Source organism: Colossoma macropomum, unplaced genomic scaffold (genome assembly GCF_904425465.1).
Source record: "Colossoma macropomum unplaced genomic scaffold, Colossoma_macropomum, whole genome shotgun sequence".
Classification (NCBI taxonomy): Eukaryota; Metazoa; Chordata; class Actinopteri; order Characiformes; family Serrasalmidae; genus Colossoma; species Colossoma macropomum.
Window position 1 is genome coordinate 19,757,684 of NW_023494801.1, and position 13,311 is coordinate 19,770,994.

The 13,311-nt window shown below is 41.6% G+C and overlaps 1 protein-coding gene across 1 annotated transcript; it reads left to right on the forward strand.

Annotated features, from left to right (window-relative positions):
• On the forward strand, positions 1-13,238 carry cdr2l (cerebellar degeneration-related protein 2-like). The gene is made up of 6 exons (XM_036589370.1): positions 1-295; positions 489-651; positions 6,435-6,547; positions 8,722-8,870; positions 11,010-11,174; positions 11,709-13,238. Exons 2-6 carry the CDS (start codon positions 573-575, stop codon positions 12,586-12,588), a joined length of 1,386 nt encoding a protein of 461 aa, XP_036445263.1. The 5' UTR covers positions 1-295; positions 489-572; the 3' UTR covers positions 12,589-13,238.
• The last annotated feature ends 73 nt before the right edge of the window (positions 13,239-13,311 follow it).

Consider the following 13,311-nt stretch of genomic DNA (forward strand, 5'->3'; position numbering starts at 1 on the left):
AGGAGCAGCAGCAGCCGAGCAGCTCATCGTCTGGGCGAGTCGAAGGGGCTGTTGGGAACTCAAACACAAAGCAGATGAGAGGAGCGATGTCGGCGGATAGCACGGGCAGAGAGAGAGGGAGGGGGTGAATTCAGATCGTAGATGTAGATGTTATATATTTTGGAGCTAGAATTTTCAGCACGGGGCTTACTTCAGCCACGCTGGCACTCCAAAAAAGGCAGCTCTTCGCTGCTTCCCTTCCCCTGAGCACGAAAACGGGAATGACAGAGTGCTCTTCATCTGGCTGACAGCCACGGTACGGTACATTTGGCAGATTTGGCAGCTTTAGTAAGACGTCCTAGCTAACCTCACCGAGCTCCCCCGAGCTTAAAGAGCGGTTTTCAGGCTTTTAAAGCACTTTCTACTCCTGCTTCATCGGGAAATACTTTTTCAGTTTTTAACGGTTTTCAGAAAGTCAGCAGTTGACATTTCAATTTTTAATTTTGCAGCTCGCGGCGTTTTTGTCCTCGAGCTTTTTTTTCGAGCGGTGAGCGTTGGTGCTGCTGCTGCCTCTGCTGAAGAAGAAGTGACCGATGCTTCGTGCTAGCAGAATGGAGGAGTTTGTGACCGAGGAGGACGAGCCGTGGTACGACCAGAGAGACTTGGAGCAGGGTGAGTACCACAGCAGAGATGGCTTTTCGAGAATAGCGGCAGTAAAGCGTCTGTTTATGTAAAGTAGTCCTGAAAACGGTTTACAGGGTTTAGAGGCCTAAGCAGTAAACCGCATCGCCGATGACTACAGATGTGGGCCTGAAGGTGGAGCTGGAAGAAAAGTGCTACCTGATTTGGGTCATCACAGACATTAACGTTAAACGTCGAGCGTCATCTCGACTTATTGTGAAGATCCTCAGTAGCCCAGCGGCGTCCCCCATGACACCGAAATGGCATCATTGACAGCCCAGCTGCTCGCACTTCCTCAGGTTACATCACTCGGGGACCAGTGTGTGAGAGGATGAAGCTGGTTTTTGTGTAGGCCATGCTGTGGTGTAGCCGGGCCAAACGGATGATAGTTAGGCTACTGTATAAAACTGCGATGGCTGTTGTGTGTTCCTTGTGATTACAGTGCGTTTTCCTAGCTGACTTGTCACATTGTATTGTATTTTCCACTCGTTTTTTTTTTTCAAACTGTCAGTTCGTGTTCCCCTCTCCTTTCTGTCTCTTCTCCTCTTCATCGTGTCTCTGCCTCTGTAGACCAATTATTTAAATCTTGTCAGAACAGACAGGGCAGGAATGAACTCATGAATTCATCTCTCTCTCTCTCACTCTCTTTTTGCCTAGAATGATGTCATTGCCCTTTGTCTGCCCTCTGCTTTGCTGCTTTGTCATAAAGTGCTGGGTTTCAGGACAGCTCGGCACTATTTTTCATTGCTGAGTATGAGAACACTTTGTTTGAATGTGTTTAAGAAGGTCTAATTTGACACCAGTTCAAGCCGATTGGCACACAGATTTGTTCACTTCTTTAGAAGCTCGAGACCAGACTGGTCTTGTAGAAAAGGAATGTTTGGGGAGGGAATTTTCATCATTCGCGGCGACTTGGAACTTGGCATAAGGAGTTCTTGGCCCAGAATGGCTGTGGAGGAGGAGTTGGAAGAGGACTCAAGTCGACTTACTTCCAACATCTGTTTGAATAATCTGTGTGAAATGATGTTGAATCTTGGGTACTTTCGAAGTCACGGTTGTTTTCTTTCTTACATACATTGTGCTTAGAAATTGTCATTTGTACCCTCATGTATATCTGGCAGTGTGTTTGCGGGTGAGCGTTTGGCATTGGATTGCCGTTGATTCAGTTTCCATGCATGCTTTAGGTTAATTTGCCAGTTTCACGGGATTGCTTCACATTGATCGTATTGATTCAACTGTGGGGCTACAAGGCCTGAATAAAGATGTCACAACATTCATATGTCTGACACGTAAAACAGAAATTAGTCAGTTTTCAGAATCCTGTTGACCTGCTGCAGAAATTCACTTCAGGCTTAGATGTAGTCTCAATCTCAATGAGATTAGCAAGGCCTTAATTCAATACTCTTTGACTCACACTGCTGCTAATGGCTTTGTGGTGATTACACACACACACACACACACACACACACACACACACATGCTGTCCTTTTACGGAAAGTTTTTATCGATCTGGCTGGGCAGTCCTGCACATGTAGAGGAAGAGAAAGGGGAGCAATCAATCAGAAAGAGAAATGGCCGTTTTAGCGCATGTGGAGGAAAAGCCTGAAATTCAGTAGGTCAAAATAGGTCAGTGTTGAAGCGCAGAAGACCGGACTGCCATACATCTGGGATTTAGCTACTGCTGTAGTCTTAGTGTATGATCTTGACCTTGGATCAGTTCATGTTTTTGTCCTGTAGTGTGATTTATGCAGTGATGGAAGAAGCAGCTTTTCTGTGTGTCATTGGATTCTGTGTGCTGGCTTTGGACACAAAAAATAGGTGGATCATGTAGTTGGGGTGGCATGAAGTCTCAATGTCCCTCTTCCCCTGCGTTATTCAATATTTGATTAAGTGGCCTTAAACCTGGGTTGATCTGATCTGATTAGAGACTGATCGGGGGGAGGGGTGGGGAGGCTGGGGTTAAGTTTGTTGGGGTGGCTGGAGTGACTGGCTTCATCCATACTCAGCAGGACGACACCACAATAGCCTACTTTCTAAGCGCAGAAAAACAAGGTATATGAGAACTTGATGATATATTTAGTATTTTTGTAGGCCAGAGAAAATGCACCAGTATGCCATATTTTAAGAATATTATGAATATAATGATTTTTACTCAAACATTTTATTACTTCACTGCACTTAATCCAAAGCAGGAGTAAACAGGACTAATTATGCTCTCTTTGTAATTAAATATGCAGTTGGTAAGTGTGCTTTAACTGATATCCATAATATGGCCAGAAAAGCATATTATGATGTATTATGAAATAATTTAACACAATATGATAAGGATTTGTCAAAATGTCCACCCCTAATTGACATACGTTTCCTGCTGGACAGTGGTCTCTGGATCTGCACAGTATTTGTGCTTGTGTTTCCATGCTGATCTCATTCACAGTGGTGCTTTGAGGTGAAGGAACACATGCAGAAGCCTTTAGCGTGTGGTGCCTATGTTTGGCCCTTAGCCGTGGGGTGAGTGTGGGTGTGTTTGTGTGCTTGTGTGTGTTTCTCCTTCCTGGAATGTGCCTTGTTAGCCAGTTTATACACTCAGGAAGTGTATACAGATCCCAGTTTCAATATAATTAGCATCCTGTACTCCATCTTCCCTCAGAAAAGCAGGCCTAATCAACCTAGTTTAATCGCTATTATTAGATTATTTTGTTCACCATGTCCTACTTGACATTCTACTTGGTTAACCCATTCTTGAATACATTTCGCAGGACATGCTGGCAGTTGGCATGTTGGCGTTTATCACATTACCACTGATTGAGTGAGCTGTATCTTTTGGTGGGTGCCTAATGAAAGTGCTTCATAGTCAAGAACTAAACCTATGTCTATAACATTTCATACAAAACAGCAATTGCAGTTACGGTTATGCTGACCTCTGGGCGTTTAGGTCCTGTGTGGCTGAAAGCAGAGCAGTGCTATAAGGTCTCTTTGCATAAACATCTGTCCCATTGGTGCATGTAGGCCGTACTCTTAGCAGTCCACCAGCAGTCAAGTGCTGCCTCTTTATCTGCCTGATGTTGTGGAGCATTTTGGAAATAATAGAACAAAGAGCCGTGTCACTGACTGACCTCAGTCGACAGAGGGGGGAGGGAGTGCATAAGGAGTTGAGTTTTCTGCCTACTGTGTGATTTTTGTTTTAATTAAGGAGTAGTCTGGCATTTTTCAACCTAATGTCTTTCTGCTGCATATATACACCCAAAAATGGTTCTTCAAGGTTCTTTAGTAAAGGTAATTGTTATATGTAAAACTGAGAGCATTCAAAGAACCATTTGAATGCATGAATGGTTCTTTGCATGGTCAAATCGTTCTTCTCTGTGATGGAAAATCTGCTGTATGTAGTTCTTTTCAGAATGTTTTAAAATTGTTGTGTCATATCAAGTGAATGTAGATGTCTGTCTGTCTGCCCTACGATGGACTGGCGACCTGTCCAGGGTGTTTCCTGTCTTCCGCCCATTGACCACTGGGATAGGCTCCAGCTCCCCCCATGACCCAGAAGAATAAGTGGCTTAGAAAATGTGTGTGTGTGTGTGTGTGTGTGTGTGTGTGTGTGTGTGTGTGTGTGTGTGTGTGTGTGTGTGTGTGTGTGTCGTATCAAAAAAAAAAGTTCAGCTATTGTTCGAAATTGTTAGTTTTTATTTAGAAAGCATTATTTAGTAGCATACCATTGATTGCTGAACACTTTTCCGTACACTCTTAGTAAAAGCTTTCTATATAGTTCTGCAAAAGGGTTATTTGAATCATAATAATCATGGAACCCTTATGCTATATAGAACCATTATTGAAAGGATTCTTTTCAAAAACCATATACACTTGTTTTTTTATCATAGAGAAAAAAACATCTGACCATGCAAAGGACCATTTTATGCATTCAAATAGTTCTTTGAGTGTTCATGGTTCTATATAGAACAGTTGCCTTTACTAAACAACCTTTTAAAGAGTGTAAATAGAGTGGGCTGAAAGATTAATCAAAGATCCATTTTCAAATTGCAAGAACTTAATTTTTATTTATATCTTATATTAATCACAGTTGTCTTAGCAAGTTAACAACTGGAGAGATTTAACTTAATAACACTGAACTTGTGAACTGGCATTTTGACACACTACATTTTGACACTGTTCAAGTCTCAAGCCTGAAAAAATAGATGTGATGGGCGTCTTGGTGAAAACATGTACCTGGAGCTTAATTTAAAGAAAATATTAAATCACATTCACAATAGTGGTCAGAAGAAAAAATCTTTTGCCTGGAAGTACACTTATAATAGAAGCCAATGGGTGTCTTCTTTTATAAGTGTGTTTTGAGTCAGTGTACTGAGTACAGAGAAATTATGGTTCTTGGTAATCAACCGTATGCTACAGATGCAGCAGATAGAGCTTGGAAAACACTGGAGTATTCCTTTAATTCTCTCTTCTCCTGGAGACCTGCCCTGTTTGGTCTCATTATCTGCTGTTCCACTCTGTCTCCAGCCTGGGGACCCTGGGGACCAATGCACTCACATTCATATGTGCTGTACAAAGACAGCAAGCAATACCATGCGGTGTTGAAGCTCTCACATGTGATTTATGTGTGAGCTGCTGTGTGGTCCTGTGTTACAGGGTGTTTGCTTTATTGCTGACACCATGTATTTCATGATAAATCACTGCATTCATATCTATACAATGGGGGTCAATGTTTTTAACCCCGTTAAGCCTTCCCTGTACGCCGTCTCTCCTACAGAGTTACTGTCTTTGTGTGGATGCTAGTATGCTAGCCCAGCAGCATGTTCTCCATCTTGCTGTATAAGCAGTCTGTCTGTGTTGACAGGACTTTGTTTGTGTCTTTGGTCGTCTATGTGTGCGCGCTGATGTGCAACAATGCATATTGCGCTGGGAGGAGCTGTAGCTTTATGTTAGACTGTCTTCAGTGACGGAGAACGATGATGCACAGATAGCAACAAAAGAGCCTGCGATGTTTCATCATGAAATACATTTATGCTGCCTATAAAGACAGTGATGTCCTGGTGTAGGAAGAATAGAATAAGCGGGTGTCTTTGGCATTTAACTGTTACTGGACTATATCAAATCTCTTCTTGCAGTCCAGCATGTTGTGCACGTAACATGTCTCTTAACAATCTGACACTCAGCACTTCTGTTTTTCTGCCTCTTTTTAGAGTGCGTGCATCATTTTTCCACGTGGCCCACTTTAACCAGGCTTTAACAGTTTTTCTGCTTTCCTTTTTTTCCCTTTTCCCTTTTTTCTGCTTCCTTGATCTCATCTTGGCTGACGTCAGTGCAGCTTACGTTAATCAGTGTCAAAATGAAGGATTAAAAAAATGACCTTCTTTTGGGGGAATTAGACAAGATTTTCTATTGTCTCCCCTCTTTTTTTCCCTATGTGGTACATTCTGCACACCCCATCTAGAAATGTCGGTTTCAGCCTGAAAATAGGGTTCCTCTTTTGTGGATAAACAATGAGCCTAAATATTAGAATAACAGAAAACAGTCTGAACAACAATAGAATAAAGCAAGGGGCCAAAAATGGTAGTTTGGCCAAGAGTAAAGGAAAGCTGATGTGGATGTGTCTCCTTTACACAATGCTAAGTGGTCTTTATACTAACCTTAATTCATTTTTAGCATGAGACTTTGCTGCACGGCCTGCCCTTATTAATGGTTCTTGGCGTCTCCCTATCTGTCTGTTTTCCATATGTGCCTTCTTTCCCCTCACACTGTTTGCCTTTGTTTGCTCTCTTCAGATCTGCACTTGGCAGCAGAGCTGGGGAAGACCCTGCTGGAGCGCAATAAGGAGCTGGAGGACTCGCTGCAGCAGATGTACATTAACAATGAGGAGCAGGTGCAGGAGATCGAGGTGAGGTCCTAGCTGGAGCGCAATTTATGGGAAAGTGCATCACGCCCTTTGGGGCAGTTCAAGCTGTTCAGTTCCGAATGTGCTCTCTTGAAGTCTGCTTTGTGGGTATCTTGTGACTTGTAATTAAAGGATTTGTCAGGAAAAAAAAAAGAAATAGTGCACTGTGTAGTGTTTTAGCCAGATTGTCATGTTCAACTTCTCAGCATAAAACTTAAATCTCTTTACACGCAATACTGCATTTTCAAATAAAAAAGTATGTAATTTAATGCTGGTGTTTGTGAAACAACAAGAGCTTCTTAAGCTTATGCTTGGTCAACACTAGAGAACCTTTTTAAATACAGATTTTTTTTTTTTACTGTAGTTATGCATCAGTCATCCAAAGCCCCAAACTACAAAATTCACCAAGAAAAAAAAACATCACACACTTTCAGATCACACTCACGAATCAGAGGCCCAATCAACGGTTTTGTTTCTTAGAACCTGATCTCTCAGAATGTCTCATGAGCAAATGTTACTTTAGATTACAACATTGAAACAGACATTCAGTACAGATTACTGTGATACTTATATAAGGATTTAGCAGCATGAAAGTGAAAGAAAATTATTTTCTTTTTTTTTCCTCTTTATTTTTTATTTATTTATAGATTAGGTTAAAATGATTTCATCCTTCCATTCAGCTCCGCTCTCACTGGTTAGTGGTCTTTCATGCATGACGTCAACACTGCGTTTCACATGAGAGAATCAGCATTCCCTCCACACTACATGATTGAGTCATAAATATTGAAAAGTTTAATATTTACAATCAAAATTGGGCCAATCCTGACTGGGTTTTGAGTAGATTAGAGGGAGAATGTTTGGAATTTAAACACCCCTGTGTGTTGTAATTCCAAATATTTTCCCTCTAATCTACTCAAAGCCCAGTCATCTTCGGCCCAATTTCAAAATAATAAAGGATTTTATTTAGCAAAAAACAAATTTGGTGAACAAGCACCTATTGTTTATGAACAGTTCAGACAAAAGTGGCAAAAACTTAAAAATGAACTGTTTGGAATTTATTTGAGGAGACATTGACTTCTATGATTTTTTTTTTAACTTTGAAGGCTTAGTGTAAAAGTAACCCTGTTTGGAGGCTGAACTGTTTGGAACTTTGCCTGGCTAGCTCTCACTGTGAGTTGTTTGCATAGAAATAAATGTAATTTTTTCTGTAATGCAATTCCAGATGCATCTAGTCAAAAGTTCTGCGTTTTGTAAATGTTAATGCATCAGCATAGGCAGATATGTGCATGAAAAATATTGGATATTGGCCTCAGTGCACAATTTCCATCAGTGCATCCCTAGAAAAAAGTTACTGTCATGGTACAAAAACAAGGTGGATCTTGAGAAATAGCTGTATGATTGCATTCAAAATTGACAACTCATGTTCCTTTGGCAATAGGAGATGACCAAAAGCATGTTCCATTTAAATCTGTCTAGCTACATACAAAAAATGCTCTTCCCATACAGCTTTTGTCATTTTCTTCCAAGGGCCTTTTCCATAAAAACAGCACAGATTTTTCTATATAGGGCACAGTGAGTGAAGAAACAAGTGAACCATTTGGACCACAGTGAGAGTGTTCGCTGTGTGGGCAGGAGGGGGGCTGGGGTCTGCAGCTCGCCTGTCACGTTGCCAGATCTGCAAGTCGCTGCTGCTACACAAAGACTTGGGAACAATGAGGCGTACTGTTGGAAGGATAAATTTAATTACCATGGCCTCAGTCTTCCACATGCATTATGCAATGGCTATACTGGTCAAGTAGGCTAATATGGTATGATTTTTGGTGTAATTTTCTGCAGTTTTCTGGGGCACTCTTTAGTTTGTCACTGTATAGGCTACATTTTGCTGCATATTAGAAATTTATGCAGGCATTTATTTATGAAGAAAAGCATTTTTAAGACACTTTTATTGTAGTATTTTTCAGTCATATGAGTATTTAAACCGTAATAGTACTTACTTCCTTTACAGTAAGCAAAAGAAGAAAATCTAGAAATTTAAGGTAGTAAAACCTAAAGAATAGGTTAAAACAGACGTTAATAGCATCCTCTTTTTACCACTATAGTAGAACATATCCACATTTAGTCATGCGAGAGAACGGGAGCTCTTATTGTGTGTGTTTGTGTTTTCTTTCCTTGTCTAGTACTTGTCCAAGCAGCTGGAGATGCTACGGGAGATGAATGAACAGCATGCAAAAGTGTACGAGCAGCTAGATGTGACTGCACGTGAGCTGGAGATAACCAATGAGAAACTGGTGCTGGAGAGCAAGGGCTCACAACAGAAAATAGACAGGTGAGTCACAACTAGTATAATAGTTTGTGATTGATCCCCCAAAAATTTACCATCTGCTTTGGTTAAAATTCCAAGTCACATTTCTACCATATACACCAGGCATGTCAAATTAGGGATCTTCTGGGCCAAAGTACTGCGGGTATTAGCACTTACCCTCATCTAAAGTTCTGAATTCAGTTCATAAAGGCCTTGCTGATTAGCTGATGAGCTGAATCAGGTGTGTTTAATGAGGCAGTGTGCTGAATTGTGGTGCAGTGTTTTGGCCTGCGAGGACTGGAGCTTGGCACATGTGATATACACAGTTGGGCAAAATACTTTGAAAAAGAAGTGATGGCTGAATACACTTTCCTAAATGTATTCAGTGACGTATTCCATTACAATACAACTTATTCAGAATACATATTTATAAGGCATGTGGAAAAAAACTTTTTTATACTTAATTCACACTGTACCTCACTCTTACTGGTTGGCAGTTTTCTTCTTGCAAATCTTAACGAAAAATTTATCATTCAAATTAAATTTTATGAATTTGTCCACTACTGAGGAGTTTGTTAGTTTGATCATCTCTCAAACAAGCTCAGCAATGCTGATCATAATAACTGATCATCACGTTGATTTCAGTCTACTCAGGCTTTAGCAGGAAATTCAGTAACTGAACACTACCTTTACAAAATGTAACTTGGACTGAATACAGATACTTAATTTCTGTATTCTGTTACATCCCAACCCTGCATATACACTAGTCTAGAGTAGGAGTGGAATAAAAGTGAATACTGAAGATGGCACAATGCCACTTTTTTCAGAATCCATTACAGATATTGAAACTTTTGAGTACTGGCTGAGACTGATTGATATTTCTTCTTTAAAAACTACTACTAAGCTTTCAAATGAACTGTTTTTATTAAAGCTCTTCATTTTAGCTGAGCATCTAAAATAGGCTACTGTGCTCAAACTACTCAAACATTCTACTACCCTACAGGAAGCAGTACACAGCTAACATCATATCACAGAATGTTACTGTGCTCTGTGACCCTTGATTTGTTACAGGATTGAATCTGATTGGTCCAGTATTTTCTGCTAATATCAGCCCAATACTGATACCCATCACTACAGATATGCAATTTCTAGTGAATATCAGTATGACATTGTTTCCTTATTTGTTTTTTGCCATGTCATGGATCCTATGATAAGCTTAAAACAGCCCCACCCCCAAGAAAAACTAAACATGAGCATGAACTGCAGAAATATTTTAGAGAAATGCAAAATAGAATTGCAGGGAGGTAAAAACAAACAGGAGGAGAGAAGGATGAAGAACCGGTCCTTAAAAAAAGGAACTGAAGAAACTAGTGGAGTGCGTGTTTACATAATAAATAAAACGCTTTCGTTTCTAACTTTCTCACAGTGATTGGTTTTATAAAGTTAATAAGAAGCCCATTATCAATTAACATTGATGTTTATAATTTATTCTTAATTATTATTATAATTGTTGTTATAAAGTGGATTTGCATTGCAATAGTATTAGCAGTGTTGTATTTTTGGTGTGTTAATGGTGTTATTGTACTGATTATAACCTAATGGAGGTTTTCTAAGTATAATAGAACAATCTCTCTAAGTCAGTGGATCCCAGACTAAAGTCGAGGTCACGAGCCAGTGCTAAGGCTAAAGTTAATCATTTCATTGTTGTAAAAAGGCTTGATTACAGTGAAGCTGTTGAGGATATTCAGAAGATATTTTAACTGATCAATTGGAGACTATGGTGTCTCATACATGGTAATTTATTGTGCAAAGATTGTTTTTTGAACATTCATATGAGATATTCTATGTACAAAGTTGCTCTTTTATTAAGTGACTTAAACCAACAGCGGTTAGGTGTCTGAAAACTACCAAATGTGGGACTATGTTTACACAAACAAAAGACATCTGTATAATATAGGTCAGACATTCAAATATGTATAATTTGTGCATCCTGTTTTTCCACTTCATCAGATGCTGGTTATTTTCTGATATCATGCAATTGGCCAAACACCAAAAAAATCCAAGTACCAGACTAGACACAGGACAGTTTGAGCTGGCTGGCTGGCTGGAGTAGAGCCAGAAGCCAGACAGATGGTTAAACTGCATGAAAATGTATGTGCGCAGGTTGACAAGTACCATGGAGATGCTGCAGGGTCAGGTAGACACTCTCACCGCTCGTGTGGAGGAACTGCGCACACTTGAGGAACTACGGGTTCGCAGGGAGAAGAAAGAGAGACGAAAGACTGTGCACTCCTTCCCCTGCCTGAAAGAACTGTGCACCGCTCCAAGGTACCACCTCCTTTCTGACCACGAAAATGTGGCAAACTCTTATGAGCCATATACTCAAAATGGAGAACATTTTTATTTCATGATTCATCCATTCTGATCTCTGATAGTTTGGCAATGAGGCTAATGTAGCTAACATGGAAGATTATGCCTCAAATATTAGCATTGTAAAAACTGCATGTTCAAATAACAAACTACCTAGCATAACTAAAAGCAGAAATAGCAGCAATCTTGAAGCCTATATGTTGCTTATACTTTTGTCCATTTTTATAGATGGCAGTATGTCAGTCTCAGAAGCTTAATTAACAACAGTTTGAGAAGTGTGTAATGATTTAGGCATTCAGTTTGCACAATGCTTACTGATGGTTGTAAGTTTCCATTAATTTGTAGATACATTAGCCTTGTTCAGACATATCTTGGCTGATTGCATTTTGGTAGAAGGCAAAAAAAATGTTTTTAAAGGTACAATGTCTGTATTTAAAGGCTAGAGTAATACTTCAAAAGAAAGCTGCTGTTGTGTGGCCTTTCTACTTCCAGGTATGAGGATGGCTTCACGGTGTCTGACCCAGGCAGCGGCGACCTTCAGGAGCAGCCCTCAGCAGACGAGGAGAATGAGCGGCTGCGTGCAATGGTGGCATCCCTCAGGGCAGCGGTGGCGGCCGAGAGGGGGCGTCGTGAGAACGCAGAGCGTGAGTGTGCTGCTGTGCTACAGGAGTTTGAGCGCCTGGAGCAGCGGCTGCTGGGAGCTGAGGGCTGCCAGCGGCGTGTCCATGAGCTGGAGGCCGAGCTGCAAGAGATGCAGCAGATGCGCAGGTCACGTGCCCGCCTGCTGACCGGCGAGGACGGCCTAGAGCAGACGCTACTCAACAGTGCCCCAGAAACCGACACGCCTGAGGATGCGTCCGCTTTAACACAGGAGGATGGAGGCTCTGGAGAGCCGCCAGTGCGGAAGAGCTGCAGTGACACCGCTCTGGACGTCATCTCGGCGGTGGACGCCACAGGGAGACGCAAGGGCAGTTACGCACTACATGCCAATGGCGTGCGGAAGCGTGGCATGTCCATCCTGCGTGAGGTGGATGAGCAGTACCACGCACTGCTGGAGAAGTATGAGGAGTTGCTTGGTAAGTGCCGACGCCATGAGGAGAGCCTGCGGCACGCTGAGGTGCAGACGTCTCGGCCCGTGTCCAGGGATCCGTCCATGAAGGAGTGCCGGGCTGCTGAGTCCCGGGAGCCGCCACAGACACCACCATCCACGCCCGAGGCCATGGAGGGCATCAGCAGGCAGGTAGAGGCTGTGGACAAGCGGCTGAGCCAGAACACCCCTGAATACAAGGCCCTGTTCAAGGAGATCTTCTCACGCCTGCAGAAGACCAAGACCGATATCAACTCCACCAAAGGGAGGAGGAGTGGAAAATAACTGCATTTTGCTTAGAGAAATGTGCCACAGGACATTTCTTCCAGTCTACCCCAGGGGTTCTCAACTTCAGCCCTGGGTACCCACTGCCTACCCACTGTTCCATTTTCCCTACTCAACACAACTAATCCAGCTCATGAAGAGCTTGATAGTTATGACAAGCTTGAGCAGTTGGTTTGGGGTAAGGAAAACTTTAGACTGTCTGGGCTTAAGTGGGTCCCCAGGACTGAAGCTGAGAAGCACTTTTCTATCAAACTTAGTTTTAATTGCTTAAAGGCCAGATTCAGAAAGGCAACTTCATGCTAGCACACAGCTTCTAGATAGAGTAGTATATTGGGTGTTACTTGCTATGTTGGTGCACCTTAGATCAGGATGAGCACCAACAGAACAGGTCTTGTCTGGTTTGAGATCTTTGGTTGTTCATGTTTGTTTAAGATAGTGGGAAGTTGCTTAGTTTACAGATCAGGTTGTTATAACTCACTACTGGTTTTACTGGAACTTCTCACTGGCAGGGTGTCTACATTAAAAGATGAAGCAGTTCACTGCTGATCATCCCCTTTCTGAGTACACATGTACCACCTGCACCACTGTGTATAACTGCAACCTCAATTCTGTAATCAGTTCTTTCCAATATTAAAAGACGCTTTGCATAAGGGGGGTTTATACATTTATTACTTTGAGAATGGATGGATGAGAGAATGAGTTGATACCAGCATGATCTTGTAT